At 46.1% G+C, this 20,942-nt stretch overlaps 1 protein-coding gene across 1 annotated transcript in view; it reads left to right on the top strand.

The window, feature by feature from the left end:
- The first annotated feature begins 232 nt into the window (after nt 1-232).
- NPC1 (NPC intracellular cholesterol transporter 1) overlaps nt 233-20,942 on the top strand; it is a 49,650-nt gene continuing 28,940 nt past the window's right edge. Inside the window, exons 1-5 of the mRNA XM_002912658.4 lie at nt 233-510; nt 846-1,164; nt 14,753-14,875; nt 16,234-16,340; nt 18,367-18,542. Coding sequence (XP_002912704.2) covers nt 233-510; nt 846-1,164; nt 14,753-14,875; nt 16,234-16,340; nt 18,367-18,542 — 1,003 coding nt within the window. The remainder of the gene's footprint in view (nt 511-845; nt 1,165-14,752; nt 14,876-16,233; nt 16,341-18,366; nt 18,543-20,942) is intronic.

Here is a 20,942-nt window from a genome sequence, read left to right as displayed (position 1 = left end):
TGTAAATTGGCTTCCACGTTGGGAAAAGAGATCCTTACTTACATTTCCTTAACTTCAAAATGATAATGACTGATGCTTTTGAGCGGTCTCAATAATTGAAATGAGGGAAAATGTTACTAGAAATGCATATAATAAAAATAAGCGCAAGAGCAAAAAAGGTACTACGTGCAAGGCTCAAAAATGAAGACGCTTCTTTTTCTTTGTGTTACCTAACTTCACCTAGAAATTAAAAATGGACCCTGGTCCCACTTCTGGGTCAACCTTGCGGGGAGAGGGGGGTTGGGGAGGGTTCTCCCGCCGACGGGTCCAAAGCCACGCTACGCGCAGCTCGGCCAGCGGGTGGTGTAGTTCGAGCGCTTTTCCAAACGTGCGCCGAGAGGCCACCAGGCGGAGATTGGCTAGCTCGGGAGCATCGCCCATCACCGCGCTCCGCCCCTCGCGCTCCCGGATCACAACACGGTCAGGCCATCGCGCGGCGCCGCCCCGGGCGTCGCTGAAGCCCGAGCACGGGTTCCTTTTTGATGGCTGAGTCTCGGGCGGAGAATTTGCTTGGAGTGCTAATCGGGGCCGAAATAAATAACTTCCGCTGAAGAGTGGGATCGGAATTAGGAAAATAATCTCCGAGCGCTCCCATTTGCTAAAACCCTCTCGCCCACCGTCCCCAGTCCAGGAAAGACAAAAAGGGGGAAAAGAATGAAAACACCAAAACCACAGACTTTCGGCACAACTCCAGAAATATCCTCCCCAGACGGATTCCAGAAGTTCGGCTGCTCCAGTCTGGGATCCCTACCCTACGTCGCACCCCCAGGGCCACAGAACCGCGGAACAGAAAGCTGACACCGCAGAGGAAGCCCCGCCCCCGCCCCCTACCCCGTCCTCCCCGGGTCGGCCCCGCCCCAGAACGGATCCCGGGCGTCGCGGCCCCGCCCAGAAAGGGGAGGAGCCGAGGACGCCTTCCTTTTTCCTGACCTACGCTCGCAGCCCGCCGCCGGCGTCTGCTCCCTCCCTCGACTGGCACGGGATCCTGAGCCAGCCAAGCGCGCTGAGCTGCGGCGAGCCGAGCCGAGCCGAGTCCCGCCGCTGTCTGCAGCCCGGCACCGCGGCAGCATGACCGCGCGAGGCCCAGCCCTCGGCCTCCTCCTGCTGCTGCTCTGTCCCGCGCAGGTGAGCGGACGTCCGCGACCCGGGGAGGCTCTGGGGGGGACGAGGCGGGGCCGCGAGGCGGTGAAGGCGCCGGATTCCCCGAGCCGGCGCGGGTCCAGCCGGTCCCGGGGAAGTTGGTTCAGCGATGGAGCCTCGGGCGTCCACCCCCGCTCCGATTTCTTTCCCTGGCCACGCGCTCTTCTCTGTGGTCTGGAAAAGGTGGCAACTGGAAGCAGCTTGCTTGACCTCTTTTTAGCTCATTTCAGCTGTAGTCATTTAATTTCTGGGTTTAGGATGTGGAATCGGAGGGAAGGACGAAAGTGGGTAGAGAGGGGGAGGGATCTTATTTATTTAACCTGCCTTTAAAAAAAAAAATCCGGCCACATGCGCAGGAACTCTTTATGAATTGTTTAGAATATCCTACCACTTGATTTCCCCTTCTCCCCCGAAGATGGAGGTGGGAAGGGAGGTAAAAAAAAAAAAAAAAAAGGAAACAAATGCCAAGCGCCAAATTGAAACAGTCCTAAGTAAGTCGGCTTGGTCTTCTCGAGAGTGCTAGTTACTTGTTATTAACTGTCTTTTACACCTTTAGAAACAGACCCAGAAGAGGATAATTGAGTTTCCCCTTGTCACAATATTAGCTAGCTACAGAGTGGGGCCTGGAACTCAGTGGCCTAACTCCCTGGGTCAGCTTTTCCTTGGTTCAGTAGCCTAGGGCATGGATGCCTCACTGCTATTTATTACTGTTGTTATTGCAGAAGTGTCAGGTGCACAGCTTTATAATTTAATATCTGTATACACTACAAAGTGATCACAAGTCTACTTACTATTTATCACCATACAGTTGACCCTTCACCCATTTTGCCCAGTCCCCAACCCCCTTCCCCTCTGGTCTGTTATCTGTAAGTTTGGTTTGGTTTGTTAGATTCTACATACCAGTGAAATCACCTGTATTTGTCTTTCTTCACCTGACTTACTTCACTTAGCATAATCCCCTCAAGGTCCATCCATGTTGTTGCAGATGGCAAAGTCTCATTCTTTTTTATAGCTGAGTAGTATTCCATTGTATAAATATATCACATCTTCATCTGTCAGTGGACATTTAGGTTGTTTACATACCTTGATTATTGTGAATAATGGTCCTGTGAATGTAGGGGTGCATGTATCTTTTCCAGTTAGTGTTTTCATTTTCTTCGTGTAACTATTCAGAGGTAGAATAGCTGGGTCATATGGTATTTCTTTTCTTAATTTTTTGAGGAATCACAGTGTTTTCCACAGTGGTTGTACCAATTTGGTTGTACCAAAGTGTTTCCCTTTCTCTGCACCCACACCAACACTTGTCATTTATTGTCTCTTTGATAATACCCATTGTAACAGGTTCGAGGTGATAACCTCATTGTGATTTTGATTTGCATTTTCCTAATAATGATCTCGAGCATCTTTTCATGTACTATTGTATGTCTTGTGTGCTGTCTGTATGTTTTTGAGGAAACGTCTGTTCAGATCTTCTGCCCGTTTTTTAATTGGGCTGTTTTTTGTTTGTGTTGTTGAGTTGTATGGTTCTCTATATATTTTGGATATTAACCCTTTATCAGGTATATGGTTTGCAAATATGTTCTATTCAATAGGTTGCCTTTTGATTTTGATGTTAGCTTCCTTTGCTGTGCAGCTGTTTAGTTTGGTGTAGTCCCACTTCTTTTTCTTTTCGTTTCTCTTGTTTTTGAAGTCAGTTCCACAAAGACGTCACTGACTGATGTCCAGAAGATTACCACCTATGTTTTCTTCTAGGAATTTTATGGTTTCAGGTCTTCTATTCAAGTCTTTAATATGTTTTGAGATAATTTTTGTGAATGGTGTAAGATAGTGGTCCAGTTTCCCCAACACCAGTTATTGAAGAGACTATCCTTTCCCTATTGTATGTTCTTGGCTCATTTGTTGTAGATTAATTGTCCATACCTCTATGGGTTTATTTCTGGGCTCTCAATTCTTTTTTTTTTTTTTTTTTTTAAGATTTTTTTTAAATTAATTTATTCGACAGGGATAGAGACAGCCAGCGAGAGAGGGAGCACAAGCAGGGAGAGTGGGAGAGGAAGAAGCAGGCTCATAGTGGAGGAGCCTGATGTGGGGCTCAATCCCATAACGCCGGGATCACGCCCTGAGCCGAAGGCAGACGCTTAACCGCTGTGCCACTCAGGCGCCCCTGGGCTCTCAATTCTGTTCCATTGATCTGTGTGTCTTTTCTTATACAAACACCATACTACTTTGATTTCTATAGCTTTGTAATATAGTTTGAAACGAGGAAGTATGAGATCTCCAGCCTTGTTCTTCTTTCTTAAGATTGCTTTGGCTTTTTGGTATCTTTTGTGGTTCCATATAAATTTTAGAATTATTTGTTCCTGTTCTGCGAAGTGTGCCATTGGAATGTTGATAGGTATTTCACTGAATCTGTAGATTGCTTTAGGTGGTATGGACATTTTAACAATATTTTTCCAACTCATGAGCACTGATTATCTTTCCATTTCTTTGTGTCTTTCTCAGTTTCATCAGTGTCTTATGGTTTTCATCTCCTTGGTTAAATTTATTCCTAGGTATTTTATTCTTTTTGATGTAATTGTAAATGGAATTATTTTCTTAATTTCTCTTTATGATGTTTCATTGTTAGTGTGTATGGTTTTGTTGTTAGCATGGGTGCAGATTTCTGTGTACTGATTTTGTATCCTGTGATTTTACTGAATTCGTGTATCATGTCACCTGCAAATAGTGACCGTTTTACTTTTTCCCTTCTGATTTGGATGCCTTTTATTTATTTTGCCTAATTGCCGTATCTAGGACTTCCAATACTGTGTTGAACAAAAGTGACAAGAATAGGCATCCTGTTCTTAAATGAAGAACTTTCAGCTCTTCCCCACTGAGTACGATATTAGCTGTAGGATTGTCATGATGGCCTGTATTACGTTGAGGTATGTTCCTTCTACATCCATTTTGTTGAGAGTGCGTATAGCGACCATAAGTGGATGTTGAATTTTGTCAACTGCTTTTTCCGCATTTATTGAGATGAGCATATAATTTTTATCTGTCATCTTGTTGATGTGATGCATCACATTGATTGATCTACAGATGTTGAAATATCCTTGGATCCATCGAATAAATCCCACTTGATCATGGTGTATGATCCTTTTAATGTATTATTGGATTTGGTGTGCTAATATTTTGTTGAGGATTTTTGCATCTGTGTTCATCAAGGATATTGGACTGTAATTTTTTTTTTTTTAATAGCACCCTGGTCTGGTTTTGGTACAGGGGTGATGTTGGCTTCATAAAAGGTGTTTGAAAGCTTTTTCTCCTCTTCAATCTTTTGGAAGACTTTGAGTGTAGGTATTAAATCTTCTTTTAATGTTTGGTGGAATTTGCCAGTGAAGCCATCTGGTCCCTGAACTTTTGTTTGTTGGGAGATGTTTTATTACTGTTTCAGTCTCCTTACTAGTAATCAGTCTATTCAGATTTCCTACTTCTTCATCATTCAGTCTTGCAAGATTGTGCATTTCTAGAAATTTATCCATTTCTTCTAGGTTGCCCAGTTTGTTGGTTTGTAATTGTTCATAGTAGTCTCTCATGCTCCTTTGTATTTCTGTGGTATTAGTTGTAACTTCTCTTTCATTCTGATTTTGAGCCCTGTCTCTTTTTTCCTAGTCACAGACTGAAAGTGAAGAAATGGAAAAAAATATTCCATACAAATGGAAATGGGAAGAATACTGAAGTAGCTTTACTCGTATCAGACAAAATAGAGTTTAAAACAAATATTGTAATAAAAGACAAAGAAGGGCATTCATTACGTAATGATAAAGAGGCTGCTCCAGCAAGAAGATATAACATTTATAAAGATAAATGCACCCAACATTGGAGCACCAAAATCTATAACACAAATATTAACAGACCTAAAGGGAGAAATTAAAAGCAGTACAATAATAGTAGGAGATTTTAATAGCCCACTTTCATCAGTGGATGAAAAATCAATAAGGCAATATCAGCCTTAAATGACACGGTAGACCAGATGGACTTAATGGATATAGAGAGAGCACTTCCTCTAAAAGCAGCACAATATACATTCTTCTCAAGTGTGCATGGAACACTCTGTAGGATAAATCACATGCTGGGTCACAAAACAATCTCAGTAAATTCAAGAAGGTTGAAATCATATCAAGCATCTTTTCCAACCACATTAGTAAGAAACTAGAAATTAATTACAAGCAGAAAATAGGAAAACCCACAAAAATGAGGAGATTAAACAACACGTTGCTGATCAACCAATGGGTCATTGAAGAAAATCAGAGGAGAAATAACAATACCTAGAGACAAAAGAGAAATATGACCTACCAAAAATCTGTGGGGTGCAGCAAAAGCAGTTCTTAGAGCCAAGTTCATAGCAATACGGGCCTACTTCAAGGAAGAAGAAAAATCTCAAACAATGTAACTGTAACTTTACACCTAAAGGACCTAGGAAAAGAAAAAACCAAGCCCCAGATTAGTGGAAGGAAGGGAATAATAAAGATCAGAGCAGAAATAAATGAATTAGAGAAACTAAAAAAGACAAGAGAAAGGATCAGTGAAATTAAGAGCTGGTTCTTTGAACAGAGAAAATTGACAAACCTTTAGCTGCCTTCACTGCTCTGTATCTATAGTTTTCTTTTTTAACACCAGGGTTTGGATATAGCGCTGGTTAAGCCAGACGAGGATGCAAGAGTGGAGCTCTGGGACCCTGTGCCCTTGTGCCCACTCATGTACGTGTCAGTAACGAGGAGATAGTAAATCGGAGGGGAAAGCAGATTTGGGGCTTCCCTGCGTTGGGAAAACCTCTCCTTAAATTTCTGGGTAGTTCTTAGAAGCAGGTCGGTTTTGCTGACCCAGTAAGGTCCAGGAGCCAGGAGAAGAGCTGTGGCTCCCTCCTCTCTGTCTGTAGAGGGGATCCCCAGCAGTGTGGGCTTGTGGGGGAGCACACCTCTGGGGCCTGGTTGGGAGGGGGTAGAGCAGGGCAGGGAGGTGGTTTGGCATGGGGTCAGCGGGTAGGCTGCTCCCTAGCTCTTGCTGTGGGCAGGTTACTCTGTCCAGCCTCGGGGTTTTTTTTGAAGACAAACAATACCTTGTAGGATTATTGGGGTTATTAGGTAACATGATATATGGAGAGACCTTGCCACTGTAGTAAAAACTCAAGAAACAGGAGCAATTCTGTGCCTTTGAGAAAACACAGCTCTTCAGTTTGCCTCGAATTTTAGGTCAGGATCTGGTAGACGGGCTTCACATTGGTAAGTAGCTTTAACTTGCCTCTGAAATCCTGTCACCTCAAGGTAATATCCAAGACTGATGGCCAATGAGTGCCTCTCTTCCTAGGACTTTTGAGATAGGTCAGAGGTTCATCGTGAGTCTTGCAGAATGCCTGGAAAGGTCAGTAAATCTTAACTGGAAATATGCCTTTGTTATTTTACAAATTAACTCCCTCGTGTGGGCTGAGGTTTCCAGGACCCCTGAACAGACTGGGGGGGAAGGGGAAGGGTCTGCTTTTAGAATTCGTACTAGTGATAGCACCTTGTCTGGGTTCAGCCTGAACACTCAGGAAGTTCTGTCACCGGACAGACCTAACTGTCCTTTGTAGGGTCTGATAGACATTTGAGGGGGATTTTTACCTTTCTTAATTTTTAGTTTCTACAGATGATGAGATAACACTAGACTGCCTGGCTTGTAAACCTTGTGGTCCTCCAAATAATGTGTGTAGGTTTGAGAAATCGTATGTCTCTCTCCTGTCTGTAATTTTTACATGCTTTTTCTTGAGAAACTTGGAACATAGTGAGGTCTGGGTAGGAATTAAGCCGTTAAAATGGTTTTTTCCTGAAGAGATCAGCAGTGGTTTAATCTTTTGACCTGAGAGCATTGAAGAAAACCCACATTCGCCCGAATTTCAGATGGTTAATCTTTCTCAGTCTCTCCTACTCCTTGATTGATGCTGTTCTCAGATATCTTATTAACATAAGTAATCAAGGGAAAATGAGGTTTTTATTTTAGCGAGTGGACAGAAAGAAAACGACTTGCTGAATAGGTCTTTGTACTGCTATAGTGTTTGTCATATTACCCAGAACAAAGAATCCCTCTGGTCTGAAGACAGTATGATCTCTCTTTCCTGGGTAACCCTTCCCCACCCTCCACTCCTCCCAAAACGGAGGCTTTTCAGGGTGTTTTAAGGATGACACATTATCTGCTGCGGAAGCCAGGGGTAGACCAATCTCTAATCTGACCGTGGGTGCCCCTTTCTGCCCTGTCACCCGTAGCTCTGTGAAGGGCATCAGCTTTCCAGCCAAATAAACTACTTGCTGTCAAAACCCTGCCTGTCTTCCAAGGCCCAGTTCAAATGCTGCATTATCCATGGCATTTGTTACCCTGTTCCCCAGCTAGAATGCCTTCTCTCTGAGGCTCTAAATCTGGGTTTATACAGCAGGAGCCGCCTTTACCTGGGTGCAGGTCTGGACTCTTCCTCTCACCAGAGTGATCTTAGGCAAGCCAGTGATCCCCTAGGGCCTCTGTCTCTTCCTCCATAAAATCGGGTTGACATCTATGTCTACTTCTCACAGTGCTCATGGAAAGAGAGAGAAATATCGCTTGAATTACAGTAGTAGATTGTAGGCTCCTTGAGGGCAAGAACTGTATTGTACCATTTCCAGTATGGCCAGGACTCTCTTTTCTGAGTCACCAGATCGGTGGGCCTTCGTGGGTTTAGGTTGGGGGATAAGGTGGAAGGATTCAGAGGCTGGTCGAAACCAGAGCTGCATTGCTTTCTGGGTGATAATTGATAATCAACTCTGGCCCAACAAGTTTTTCTTTGCTTGGACTATGCCTCTTATTTTCAGTCTTTGAAATATTTGCTTTGGCAAGAAAACTTAGGGGAAAAAGAGAAAAAAAATGTTTCTCATTGTTTTCTGTTTTTACGTTCTACCCAAACCTGTTTGTGGTGCAAGTGTGCTCTTAGGGGACTTGAGAGGGAAGTTTAAAAATGTGTTCTTTGTCTTATTGTCCCTGAGGCCACAGAGGAACTCAAAGTTCCTGCACTCACGAGTTTCATAAATATAAAGTGGTTGCTAGGGGCACAGTGTAGATACAAAAGTAGACCAAAAGTACCTGTACAGAAAGCAGTCTGTAAACTGTAAAGTGCTGTGTAAATGTTAGTAGTCTCTGCCCCTGGCTTGTTCATACTTGATGGGAAGAAGGGTGAATACATAAAATTACAATCCAGTGCAAAATGTGCTCTAACAAAGGGAAGAACAAAATGTTACGGGGAGTCAGTTTTTGAACTGACCTTTGGAGGGTGAATTAATGCTTGCCAGGTAGACAAGAGGAAGACGAGAAAGTAAGGGGGAGTTACCTACTTGTTACGAAAAACCATTCAACTATATACTTGAAAAGGGTGAATTTTATGGTATGTAAGTTAACTCAAAACTTTTTCAAAGTGATGTTCTAGATTACAGGAAACTAAAAAAAGTTACCTAATTTGTGCGTAGTACTCCATTGCTAGGACACATCTGGTCTCGTTTTAACATCACAGGGCCCCTCTAAGATACGTGGGATGCCGTGTTTCCTGTTTTGCAGGAAATTAAGGATACTAAGGCTCAAGTGTGTCCCAGAGCCACGAAGCTAGTAAATGGCAGACTAGGGGCTTGAACCACGGCCTTCTGACTTGTGCTCTAATTTATTCAGATTTAAAATCTTGCTACCAGATTCTCCATATTTAGCAAGCGAAATTGAGTTTCAGCAGCTCTTTCAGATGGCCTATAGGACCTCTCCTTCAGGGCTCTCTCCTAGCTCCAGTCTGGCTTCTCCAAAAGCCACTGATGAATCAGCCATCGACTTAGCCTGCTGGCCTGTCCCTTGGTTCACTCGCCACACTGTGTGAACATTCCACAGGAAAAGCCCTGTGGACGGTATACACTCCCATCTACTTTCTTGTTTTTGCTTTAGTCTTGTGGCTTTGGATTATTTTTCAAACCTGTGGGGTGTGAAGGCTCAGAAATGTCTAATACCAACTAGTAGTAGGACCTTGGGCAAGTCACTTAAACTGCAAGCTAGAGCGGTTATTTGTAAAGTGAAGACAAATTGGAGACAAGCTGAGCCTATCTAACTAAAAATGTATGAAGTAAACACCCATTTACAGGCATGCCTGGTGCTCCCACAGAGTATCCTTTGTTGTGTGGATATGTTCACCCCGGGATAGCTGTAGAACAGAGTTCCAGAGATATCCATCAATGGAAGTCAGACCAGACCGGCCTCCACCCCACATGTGCTGCCATATTTGTTTGGTCTGCCTCCCTGACTCCAAGGAAACAGCAGGCAGCTTAATCTCTGGATAGGTTCTCCGTGTCTTTCCCTCCATCCCATCCTGCGTTGTCCTGACTGGCCAGGCCAGCCCCTCTGCTCCCTGCGGAGGCCTCTCCCTACCCCCTACCCAACCCACCTTGCTGGAGCTGGAGCTGGTGTGGCTCCAGGTCTGCCATGAGCTCTACCCATCCAGGACAGTGGCAGAGGTGAGAGGACCCGTCCCTGCCCTCCACGTACCGCGGGGTGGCCAGTGGAGGCCTGGAGCTGAAGATGGTCAGTAGTTGTTTAAAACTTACTGCACTTGTCCATCTCTGCAGGTTACCTGTTGGGAGGAATTAAAAGCCTAGAAGACCCAGATCTAATACAGTAGCATTGGTTAAATCTAGAATTTGGGGTGGTTACTTCACACATACCTGTGATGCCTGCAGATTTGTGCTGAGTGGGTACGGAGCCCATAATTAAAGAAAATAAATCCTACAGTCATTTATTTTTAACATTTTAGGAATCGGTAAAATTTTAAAAGGCTCACATAAGATGGTTCTCGTGGTTATAAATAGCTCTGCATGACTGGTCGGTGTCCACGAGACCTACTATGAAGAATCGTTACCCTCCAGACTCGGGTCTCTGGGACTGGAGCGCAGCTGTGACAAGGCGCGTCACGCGGCTCTCAGACCCGCAGCTTCTGATTCGGTTTGCGCTGCCGGTCACGCTTCTCTGCGGCCCGCTCTCTGCAGTCCTTGCCGCTGGGCTTTTCTCTCACACGCAGGACGTCTGAGCTCATGTCTCGTGGTAAAACGCACAGGGTATGAAGCGGACAGCTTTCCGGGGTACAGCTCAGTGGCCCGACGGATGGCTGCTTCTGTGCAGCCCCGGCCGCCCCCGGCGCTGGGCTCGGGTTTGGTGGGGCGCACCTCGGGCCCCGGCGGACCACAGACATGGCTGGGTCCTCATTCCGCCTTGCCTTCCCAAGTGCGTGTCATTGATGTGAGGTCAGCAGCAGGTGTTCTCGTATCCCAGTAAAGGTGGCGTTCGGCCACACCTCACTTTTGGAAAGCAGGTGCTTTGCTTAGGAAGCGTGCGCCCTGTGTGCGACCTGTTGGTTGCACGGCATGCCCTCGGGCTCAGCGTCTGCTCGTGCTGCCCCGATGTCCCAGGGATCCTGAGGTGCCCCCCCCCCCGGTGCTGTGGCAGTTTGGAGACTGGCAATCCCATCGTTCCAACGCCGGCTTGGTTCTGGTGGGATACAGAGATGAGCATGGCCCAGCCAGGAGCAACCTGCGGTGTAGCCAGAGGAGTAAGGAGCTCCGGCTTCCGAACCAGCCAGGAAGCAGCCAGGCCTCCGGTGGGGTCTGGCTCTGCCGTTTTTAGGTGTGGTCTCTGATGAGTCACTCCACCCGTGGTAGCATCAGTTTTCTCCTCTGTAGAATGGTGTTATTCCAGGACCAGCCTCTCAGATCTGAGGATTGAGGGATTCAGGGCCTGGATGCTGGGGGAGGTGGCTGCATACCCTCGGGCGGTGGGTGGGGGGAGCCACTGGAATGATAGAGCTCAGGGAGGGGAGGGGCTGTGCTTGCCTGGGTCCAGCAGGCCCACAGGGGAGATGGTGGTGGAAGAGCGGCCTTGGCAGGTAGTGGGAGTGTAGGGAGTGTCGGGGAGGGAGGCACAAACTGCACAGGGGCAGGCAAGGCCCACTCTGTGGGACAGAAGGTAAGGAGGGTGGGAGACGAGCGTGCACACCGGAGCCAGGTGAGGCATGTGGCTTGTCTCCCAGGCGGCAGCAAGGTGGATGGTAGGTTTCTGAGCATCGGAAAGCTTTGGAGCCTCAGCTCAGGAAGAGCCCAGCTGCCGGTTGTATAGGAGACTTGCTGAGGTCTGCAGGGTGGGTGGCAGGGGGTCTGTAGGGGAGTAGTGCCCAGGGGAACAAAGGATGGCTGTGGGCTCAGCAGGAAAGGGATGCAGGGAAGGAAGGGGCACCAGAAAGTGCACCTGCCCCAGGAGCTTCCCCAGGAGGAGAGATCGGCAGGCTGGCTGTGGAGGAAGGATCGGTTTCCTTTGGAGCACCTGGGATTGTGGGGCAGGTAACTGGAAGTGCAGCTGGAGAGAAATTGGGGGTTGTTTGACCAAGAGGGAGAATGAAATCGGAGCAGTGTTTATTGGTAGGAGCAGGTGAAGGGATGCACAAAGAGATAAGATTGAGAAGGTAGAAGAGAGGGGTCGGGTGATGGAGGCCCCTGAGGAGGCTGAGAAACACTGCACCAGCCACACCAATCACACCAGCCACACCAGCCACACCAGCCACACCAGCCGGGCTAGCTCCACGGCGTTTTCAGTTGAGGCTGATCAGAGGGAAGTGCGATGAGAAAGAGCTGAGGTGGAAAAGAGGGCTCCCCCACCAACGCAGCAGTGTGAGTGAGTGCACACACGCCCATGCCTCCTGCAAGGTAGGGTGGGGAGGGGGTGTGGTGCTAGAGTGAGGACCTTAGTTATGCAGTTGATTATATTTTATTCAGAGTCTGTTTCTGGAACTGGAATGTTCTGGTTTGAATCCTGGCTCTGCCACTTGGACAAATTAGCCTTTCTGTGCCTCCCATTTCCTCATCTGTAAAATGGGTATAACAGCACCTCCCTCATCAACTTGTGAGGATTAATTGGATTAATATATGAAGAGCAGTGAAACAGTGCCTAGCACGCAAGTAAATGGCTTGTAAGTGCCTTTGGGCCCCGCTGGGTGGGGCTGCTTCTAGAGGCCGGTCGACCTTGGGAAGCAAACCTACAAGCTTGAGTCAAGCACAATTTTCCTGCGCCCAAAGAAATTTCAGGTGTTTTACCTCAGGTCTTTGGGAGCTCAGTCTTTGGGACCTCTTTGCTGAGGTCCCAACTGTTGGAAGATGATAATTCCTTGTGTTTGATTGCATAGTGCTTTACAGTTTACTGAGTACTTCCACATACACTCTTGTGTCCTATCTTCACCGCAAACCTGTAAGATTGGCGGCGGTTATGAGCCACCATTCATAGGGAGCAGAACTGCCCAGCACAGTTAAGAACCCGCTCCACGAGCACTCAGGCTCAGCGTGCACATTGATTGAGAGCCTCATGAGTTCTGAGGATCAGAACCTGGGACTCCTGACCTCCCCCCACTCCCCTGTCCCATCTCTGTTCTACCTGACCGTGGAAACTTCACATTGAAATAAGAGATGTGGGTTATAAAGGATGAATGGGAACCACACTGTGTTGGGCCTTTACTTTCTTTCATAGCGCTGAGGGCTGAGGAAAGGGAACCGAGACTCCAGACCTCCCTCCTGTTAGTTAGTCATGGCCGAGTCATGGTTTGTTAACTGGATTTCTGTCACTCCAGTGGGTGACTTGCCAGGCCTGGACCCGCTTGCCCTTTGGGTCTGTTGAGCATTCTGTGAAGTCAAGGGCGGGGCACTTGTATTTAAATGACACATCGATATCAGCAGTTATGCCACCTCCTTAGCAAAAAAGGCAAAAAAGCCTTTTCAAACATCAGCAGCTGGATAATTTCCTTTTAGTTGGAAAACTGGAGTTTTGGAAAGAGCAGTACTTTTCCCTGGAATCGCTAGGTTTGTTGCATAATTGCTGCAATTCTTTTTAATTAAAAATGGTGGTGAAATTTTGCAACTTCTTGCCAAAGGTTTGATATGTGGCATTGTTGACTACTTGTCACTTCCTTCTTTGTATAATTTCCCTTCCTTGTAGCCTAACCCTGTGACTTTTAATGAGTCCAGATATAGGAGTAAGTCATAGTTTCTGTTTTAAAATATCTGAAGAACCCTGGGTGGCTCAGTTGGTTAGGCACCCGGCTCTTGGTTTCAGCTCAGGTCATGATCTCAGGGTCATGGGATGGAGCCCCACACTCAGTGTGGAGTCTGCTTAGGATTCTCTCCCTCTCCCTCTGACCTTCCTGCTCTCTCTCTCTCTCTCTCTCTCTCTCTCTCTCTCTCTCTCTCTCTCGCAAATAAATAAATCTTAAAATATCTGAAGAATGAATTCAAAGTAATCCTGGCCCCTTGGATTTCCCACACATACAGACCCCAGCCTCCTGCAATCTGTTTTTTCTTTCATATTTTTAGCATTTCAGGAGCCTGTGGGGAGATTTGTATCTTGATGCTGGGGACCAACACAGATGGACTGACCTTGAGTGTATGTTGGTCACGTGCCACTGATGCTGGAGAGAATTCACTCTGTTGCTTCTAGTCAGATTTTTTTTTTTAATGGCTTTTCCATGAGGTGACTTGGGAGTGATGGTTGCTTCTTGATAGCTTTTGTTTCCCCATGGGACAGACAGTTGCAAGACCGTGCAGGCCTGTGGCCCTGGCCAGCGTGGCCGAGCTCGCTGACGTGCTGATTCACTCTGCACCCTCCTCCCCTTCTGCACTTTCTGCCGGCCTTGTGACTCTCACGTGGGAAATACGAGTGGCTCTTGAGAAACCCTCCACCGAAGAGTTGAACATTTTTCTTTTAAGATTGCTGAGGTGGTTTTCTTTCAAGTTAGCACGTGCCTTGCTTTCTAATTAAATCTCGAGGTCAAGGTGTTTATTCTTCTTTCTTCTTAGGGTTTGTTGGTGTTTTGGGTTTTGCTTTTCATGTTACTCGTGATGTGCTGATATTAATTAACCTTAATCTATATGGAACTGTTCCTTTGTTTTTTGGAGCTCATGTAGTTTCTTATGCAGATGTGCAAAAAACGCTGCCTTAATAATTGCAGACTCACATACTGTCTAGCTTTCTTTCCTCTACACTGATTCTTAGTGATCCTACAGGAAGTATAGCTTCCTTTCATCCACAAATTAGCAGGAAGTGGAAATCATGTAAGTAATTTCTAGGACTTCCTTCACTGACTGACTTGACAAGCGCATTTTGGGCACCTGGTCTGTTTTAATTAATATATTTTTTAAAGATTTTATTTATTTATTTGACAGAGATAGAGACAGCCAGAGAGAGAGGGAACACAAGCAGGGGGAGTGGGAGAGGAAGAAGCAGGCTCACAGCAGAGGAGCCTGATGTGGGGCTCGATCCCATAACGCCGGGATCACGCCCTGAGCCGAAGGCAGACGCTTAACCGCTGTGCCACCCAGGCGCCCCTAATTAATATTTTTCAAAACATTCGCTACCCCGTGCCTCTTGCTGCCACTGCCTTTTACGGGTAACATTGGAAGGTCCTGTGTTCACTGTTGAAATTTCCTTTAGCCTTTGAGGCCCTGATGGATGGATTTTTGTGTCGACTCTGTAGGTGTTTGCACAGGCCTGCGTGTGGTATGGAGAGTGTGGAATTGCATCTGGAGACAAGAGGTACAATTGCCAGTATTCGGGGCCTCCAAAACCCTTGCCGAAGGATGGGTATGACTTAATGCAGGTAAGTTTGTCATCCTGGGCACTGGGAACACAAAATGCTAATCCAAGATCCTCTGTAATTATACTGTAAATATCACAGTGGGGCTGAAGCTAACAGGCTTAAATCTTATCCCAAACGCTTATCTGGGGCACACCACTGCGGCACAGAAGATAGAGTAACTCCAGGGGCAGAATTTCTCTGGGGCTGACTTTTTGCCTTTCTCATAGGTTCCCCGTTGCAGGTTACTCTTTAGGGACTGACCTCAAATGTTGCTCTTTGCAGCTTCTTGAAAATGTACTAGAAGTTCACATTTTTGGGTTCCTGGATTTCAGGACTTGAACCGGTGAGGCTGCTAAGCGGCTATGACTCCCTTGTCCTCTGTTGAGTGATTCCTCTGTTTTCCGCCCAGAGCCTCTGAACTTTGCTTACTACCAGGATTCTCTTCCCTACTGTGTTGTTTACCATTCCTGATAACACAGGGATATTAGAAGAGAACTGGAAAAATCCAGGGGAAAAGACTGGTTCTGGAGGCTTAAGTAATGTAAAATCAAGTTGACATAGGGGCAGCAGGTCTCCTTGACCTACGTGCTGCTTTCATCAGAATTATTAAAGACATCTGACTTTCTAGGGAATGACCAGTGGAAGTAGTAAACAGCATTTGTGTTAAACTTAAGCAGAAAACCTAAGGGGGAAACTGATTGTCAAGGGGGAGTGAGCTTCCAGATAATAAAAAAATTTGAGAGGCACCCGGGTGGCTCATTGGGTTAAGTGTTTGTCTTAGGCTCAGGTCATGATCTTGGAGTCGTGGGATCGAGCCCTGCGTTGGGCTCCCTGCTCAGTGGGGAGTCTGCTTCTCCCTCTCCCTCTGCTTCTGTCTCCTGCTTGTGCCGTCTCTCTCTCTCTCAAATAAATGAATAAAAATCTTCAAAAAAGAAGAAAAAAAATGGAAATATCTCTACTGCCTCTACTTTTGTGACTCCCTCTTTTATAAATAGTGAATTTGTTAGCCTTATATTTTATTTTTGTAAACATTTTATTTATTTGAGAGAGAGAGAGAATGAGAGACAGCACGTGCACACAAGTTGGGGGGAGAGGGAGAACCAGACTTCTTGCTGAGCAGGGAGCCTGACCAGGGACTCAATCCCAGGCCCCTGGAATCATGACTTGAGCCCAAGACAGACCCTTAACTGACTGAGCCACCCAGGCGCCCCAAATTTGAAAGCCTTTTTAAAAGAATCCTGTGAGAAATGTGCAAACATGTTTCTTACCCTTGCGTACCTGAAAAAGGACTGTGTGAATAAAACTGCAGTATTTCACTGAGGAATATATGTCCTTATCTGACTTTGCTCCTGTGATAACCGTGCTTTCTCACCCAAAAGGAGCTCTGTCCAGGATTTTTCTTCGACAACGTCAGTGTGTGCTGCGACGTGCAGCAGCTGCGGACCCTGAAGGACAGCCTGCAGCTTCCCCTGCAGTTTCTGTCCAGGTAGGTTGGCCGCCCGCACGCGTGCAAAAACCAGTTTGGAGCGCTTGTTAACCAGGATATTCTGATCTCCTCCTACAAGTTAGTTTTCATGTATTTCAAGAAAGCAGCCTTAGGACTTCTCAGAAATCAAGCATAATTTCTCGATAAAGTCATAGTTACCAGACTTCGTTTTCTTCCCAGTTCCATGCAGAGCTGAGGCCTGGGCTTCCTGTGAGGCAGCCCCACCCCGAGGGTGTCTGCACTGTGGACTGGGTCCCTTCACCCCGAGCCTCTAGGTGCTGTGCAGAGGAGAAGGGTCCTGGTGGTCCTGCCACGTCTGTGACCTGAGACCCTCCTCTGCAAGGTCCTCTGCATGGCCGTCCTCCCCACCCCCTGATGGCACGTGGTTCTCTCTCCCTGTGGTGACGTGAGATGCTAGAGTCCCAGGCCTCGTCAGGGCTGGCCTTTGGTAGCTGTTAACAAGATTGTTCTGGCAGAGTTGACTGATTTTGTCAAAATTAGTCCACCATCCAGGCTGTTCTTTATGACCAGAGCCGTGAAAAGGGTTGCATGATAGGTGTTCTTCTCGAAGCTTACTCAGCAGTTCTCAAATGTGCAAAAGAGCAAGCTGGTGGGGTTCTGTAGAACAGCCCCTCGTGGTATCTTTCTAAATTTTTCACTCTGAAGCACCCTGATAAAGGTGGGTGGGGGGGACACAGGAAGAGGGGAAGCCCTTCTCTGTGTGCATATCATGGTATGTGACAGGACAGTCGGCATCCCCTGAGGAAACCCTGCTTCTTCCCAGAAGCTTAAATTGGCAATACAGAGTGGAAAACCACCCCTAAACTGTCCTTTCAGGACAGCATACCATATAGTAGATCAAAAAGTGGAGAATTTGATCGGTCCAGCATACCCCGTGGAAGGCAGGTGGATGTTGATGGAGTGAAGTTGGAGCCATCGTTCAGTCAGAATACATGTATTTCGCACCCACTCTAGAAGAGGCATTATGGACATAAGGATGACAACGATCAAAAGATAACCAAAGTTTCCCCATGTTGACAGCTCTATTTTCAATAGCAAATAATGAGAAGCTAACATAGGGAATATTGTGCAGCTGTCTAAATTGATGATTGCGGAGATTAAACGTAGTAACATGGCAAGAGGTTGGTAATCCATAGAACGTGGTAGAAATCTGTGCACCCCAGGAGCAGTTTCCATTAGGGTGGTGTAATTGTGGCTCCTGTGCTTATCACAGTAAAGCACGGGACTCCTGGAAGCGGGTCAGTGTGCGTGTGTGCTCCCTCACGAGACCAGGGGCCTTGAAGGCTGGGACCAGCTTCCCTGTTCTGTGTCCCTGGCACCTGGACTGGATCAGAGTCGAGAGGGACGGTGATGTTGTGCTGCGAGAATGCAGGACTGTCGAAGCAGCAGCTTCTGCAGCTAACGTTGAGGCTGAGGGGAGACAGTTCTGCCACCCATCAAGCCAGCATGGTGAGCCCCGACCGAGAACCTGAAGGAGAGCGGACGGCTTGTGGTTCTCATGAAAACCCGTGTGCTTCCGCAGGGGCATACCGCCAGAGAAGGCCACCGCGGTCCTTACCGCTTCTTCTCAAGCCGCGGGGACATCCTCTTGGGTTTAGAGAGGGCCAAGGGATTACCTGGGGCTTGAAGAAAGCCCTTCAGTAAGAAGGTGAACGTTCTAACGTGTGAATCTCATTTTTCCCTTGTTTTCCTTCTTCATCAGAATTGTCACTGTGATGCTCCCTTTAGCTTCAACACAAAACATGTCCATGAATTAGAAAGCACAGAATTCAGAGAAGCATTCTTTCTGAAATTACACCTCAACAACATATGTGTAGTAATTAGGGCAGTTTTTAAAGAGACCTCTGATTTTAGGTTTAGAAAGGCTGGGTTTAAGATGTTCGTAGGTAATTTATTTGTCACTTTATAATAAATTTTAAATGTCCTTTTGTTTGTCGTAAATCATGTTTTTTGCTGCCCCTGTTATCTGTGAGATCAGACAAAATATAGTTTACTTTTTCTTTAGATGTCCATCCTGTTTTTATAACCTAATGAACCTGTTTTGCGAGCTGACATGTAGCCCCCGGCAAAGTCAGTTTCTGAACGTTACAGAAAGTGAAGATTATATTGATCCTGTCACAAACCAGACGAAAACAAACGTTAAAGAATTACAGTACTATGTCGGAGAGAGTTTTGCCAATGGTGAGTACACTTTTAATTATTCCCTTTTTTGTAGTTGGTATCAGGACAGTGTCAGTTGTTCCTTTCTGTTGTCAGCTGTGTGAAAGTGATAATTTTTAGTTCCTTTGGCCGTAAAACTAAGTTGTTGCTTTGAGTGTATCTAGGGGACTTGGGCTACAACCCATAAAACAATCTCTTTGAAGTATTTGCTTAACTCCTTCCTAACTGTAAGTTCCCACATAGAAATTTTTTAGTGCGTGTGAGTTTATTTCTGTACATTTTAGAAGCCATTAGAACTTTGTTTCTAGTGGATGTGAATTGTGTAACTCCATGAATTGCTGCAAAACTTGAGGAGAGGGTGTGGAAGGGTAAAGCAGAGGAGGGGAGATTTGATGCTGAAGAAACACGTTTGCATAAGGAAGAGTAAGCAGATACAACAGCAGGAGAAAGGGATCCATAACAACTAGAAATCATAGGACAGTCTGAGAAAGACCGTCTAGCGTTTGTTGAAAATGATCGAAATGAAAGAGTTCTGTACTGTAATAATTTGTACAATCATGACGCATTTGCCAAAACTCATAGAATGTACTACACCTAGAGTGAACCCTAAAATAGACAGTGGACTTCGGGTGACAGTGATGTGTTATATTAGGTTCACCAGTTGTAACATATGCACGACTCGGGTGCTGTTGATAGTGGTGAGTTTGTGCTTGTGTTGAGGCAGGACTTATATGAGAATTCTCAATTTTACTGTGAACCTAAAACTCCTCTTTAAAAAAAAAAATTATTTGAGAGCAGAGAGAGCAGAGAGCACAAGTGGGGGGGGGAGGGGCAAAGGGAGACAGAGAAGCAGACTGCTCGGGGCTGGATCCCAGGGCTCGAAGAACATGACCTGAGCCAGAGGCAGACACCCAACTGACTGAGCCACCCAGGTGCCCCATCTAAAAGTCCTCTTTAAGAAGTGCATTAAAAAATAAATAGGGGCACCTGGGTGGCTGAGTCAGTTGAGCATCTGGCTTGGGCTCAGGTCATGATCTCAGGGTTCTGGGATTGGGCCCCACATCAGGCTCACTGCTCAGGGGGGAATCTGCTTGTCCTTCTGCCTCTTCCTCTCCCTCTGCCCCTCCACCCACTCATGCTTGTTCACGTGCTTTCAAATAAATAAAATCTTTAAAAAATAAAAAGTAATTGGAGGTACTAAATGCTAACCAAGAGGAGAACGGATAAATATAGTGGAGCATAGTCACGGTCTGTAATAGGATCCTTAAACTGCTAAAATGTATGAATTAGTTATGTCACTCGAATGACTTAAAAAGTTGAAAATAAGCTACAGGATATATGTAGCATGTTGTTTATATTAAAAATACTGCATATCTGTGGATACAGCATATCATGAAGGTACACAAATGTGCACAGGAAAGATAAACATCAAATTCACGTTGTGATTTACCTTCAGGAAGGGCATGTGTTCATAGGGAAGGGTATTCAGGGGACTTCAAATAGGTGAATTGTATTTCGATAAAGCTGTTAAAAAATCCATATGTAGGGGCACCTGGGTGGCACAGCGGTTAAGCGTCTGCCTTCGGCTCAGGGCGTGATCCCGGCGTTATGGGATCGAGCCCCACATCAGGCTCCTCCGCTATGAGCCTGCTTCTTCCTCTTCCATTCCCCCTGCTGTGTTCCCGTTCTCGCTGGCTGTCTCTATCTCTGTCGAATAAATAAATAAAATCTTTAAAAAAAAAAAAAAAAAGAAAATCCATATGTAAATATAGCATAGAAAAACTACAAAACGCTAAAGACGAGTATCTTAAAAAGAAGTAGAAAAAAGAAATTGTTTTAAAAGAATGCCATTTGGAGATTTTCTTACTAGCAGTGACAGAGGCCAGAAGGTCATGGAATATCATAGTTCTAAGGCAGTCACTCTCCCTGAACTGCCTTTCAAGAGTGAGGGTAAAACACAATGGATTTATTAAGTATTTCCTTGAAGTTTAGGGAAGAAGATCCTGGGAAGTTTCTAACAAGTAGATGAGGACCAGCTGTGAAAAAAAATCACCTGAGTAACTTTACATCAGAATCAGGGGATGTACTGTATGGTGATTAACATAATATAATAAAATAAAATTAATAAAAAAAAAATCACCTGAGTAGAACGAAGGGGATAGCAAGCTATTGACTACACCTCTCGGGGAGCGGGGGAGCGGGGAAGCGGGGAAGCGCCAGGCTGGCCCGCAGAGGAGAGGCTGCCTGCACCTGCCCTGAGGTAGTAGGTGGGGCGGAAGGTGAGGAGGAATGGCAAGTATGGCATTCTCCCTTGTTTGGTAACTGTGCCTGGTTTTAAGTAGCCCATCGGTCAGTTGGGGGTTGTGGATATTTGGAGGTGGGTCACCTGACCCTGACGGGCCCTTTCTGCAGTGCCACTGG

The sequence above is a fragment of the Ailuropoda melanoleuca genome, chromosome 14 (genome assembly GCF_002007445.2).
Source record: "Ailuropoda melanoleuca isolate Jingjing chromosome 14, ASM200744v2, whole genome shotgun sequence".
Classification (NCBI taxonomy): Eukaryota; Metazoa; Chordata; class Mammalia; order Carnivora; family Ursidae; genus Ailuropoda; species Ailuropoda melanoleuca.
The sequence above is the reverse complement of the archived record's forward strand: the minus strand, read 5'-3'. Positions and strand labels throughout refer to the sequence as shown.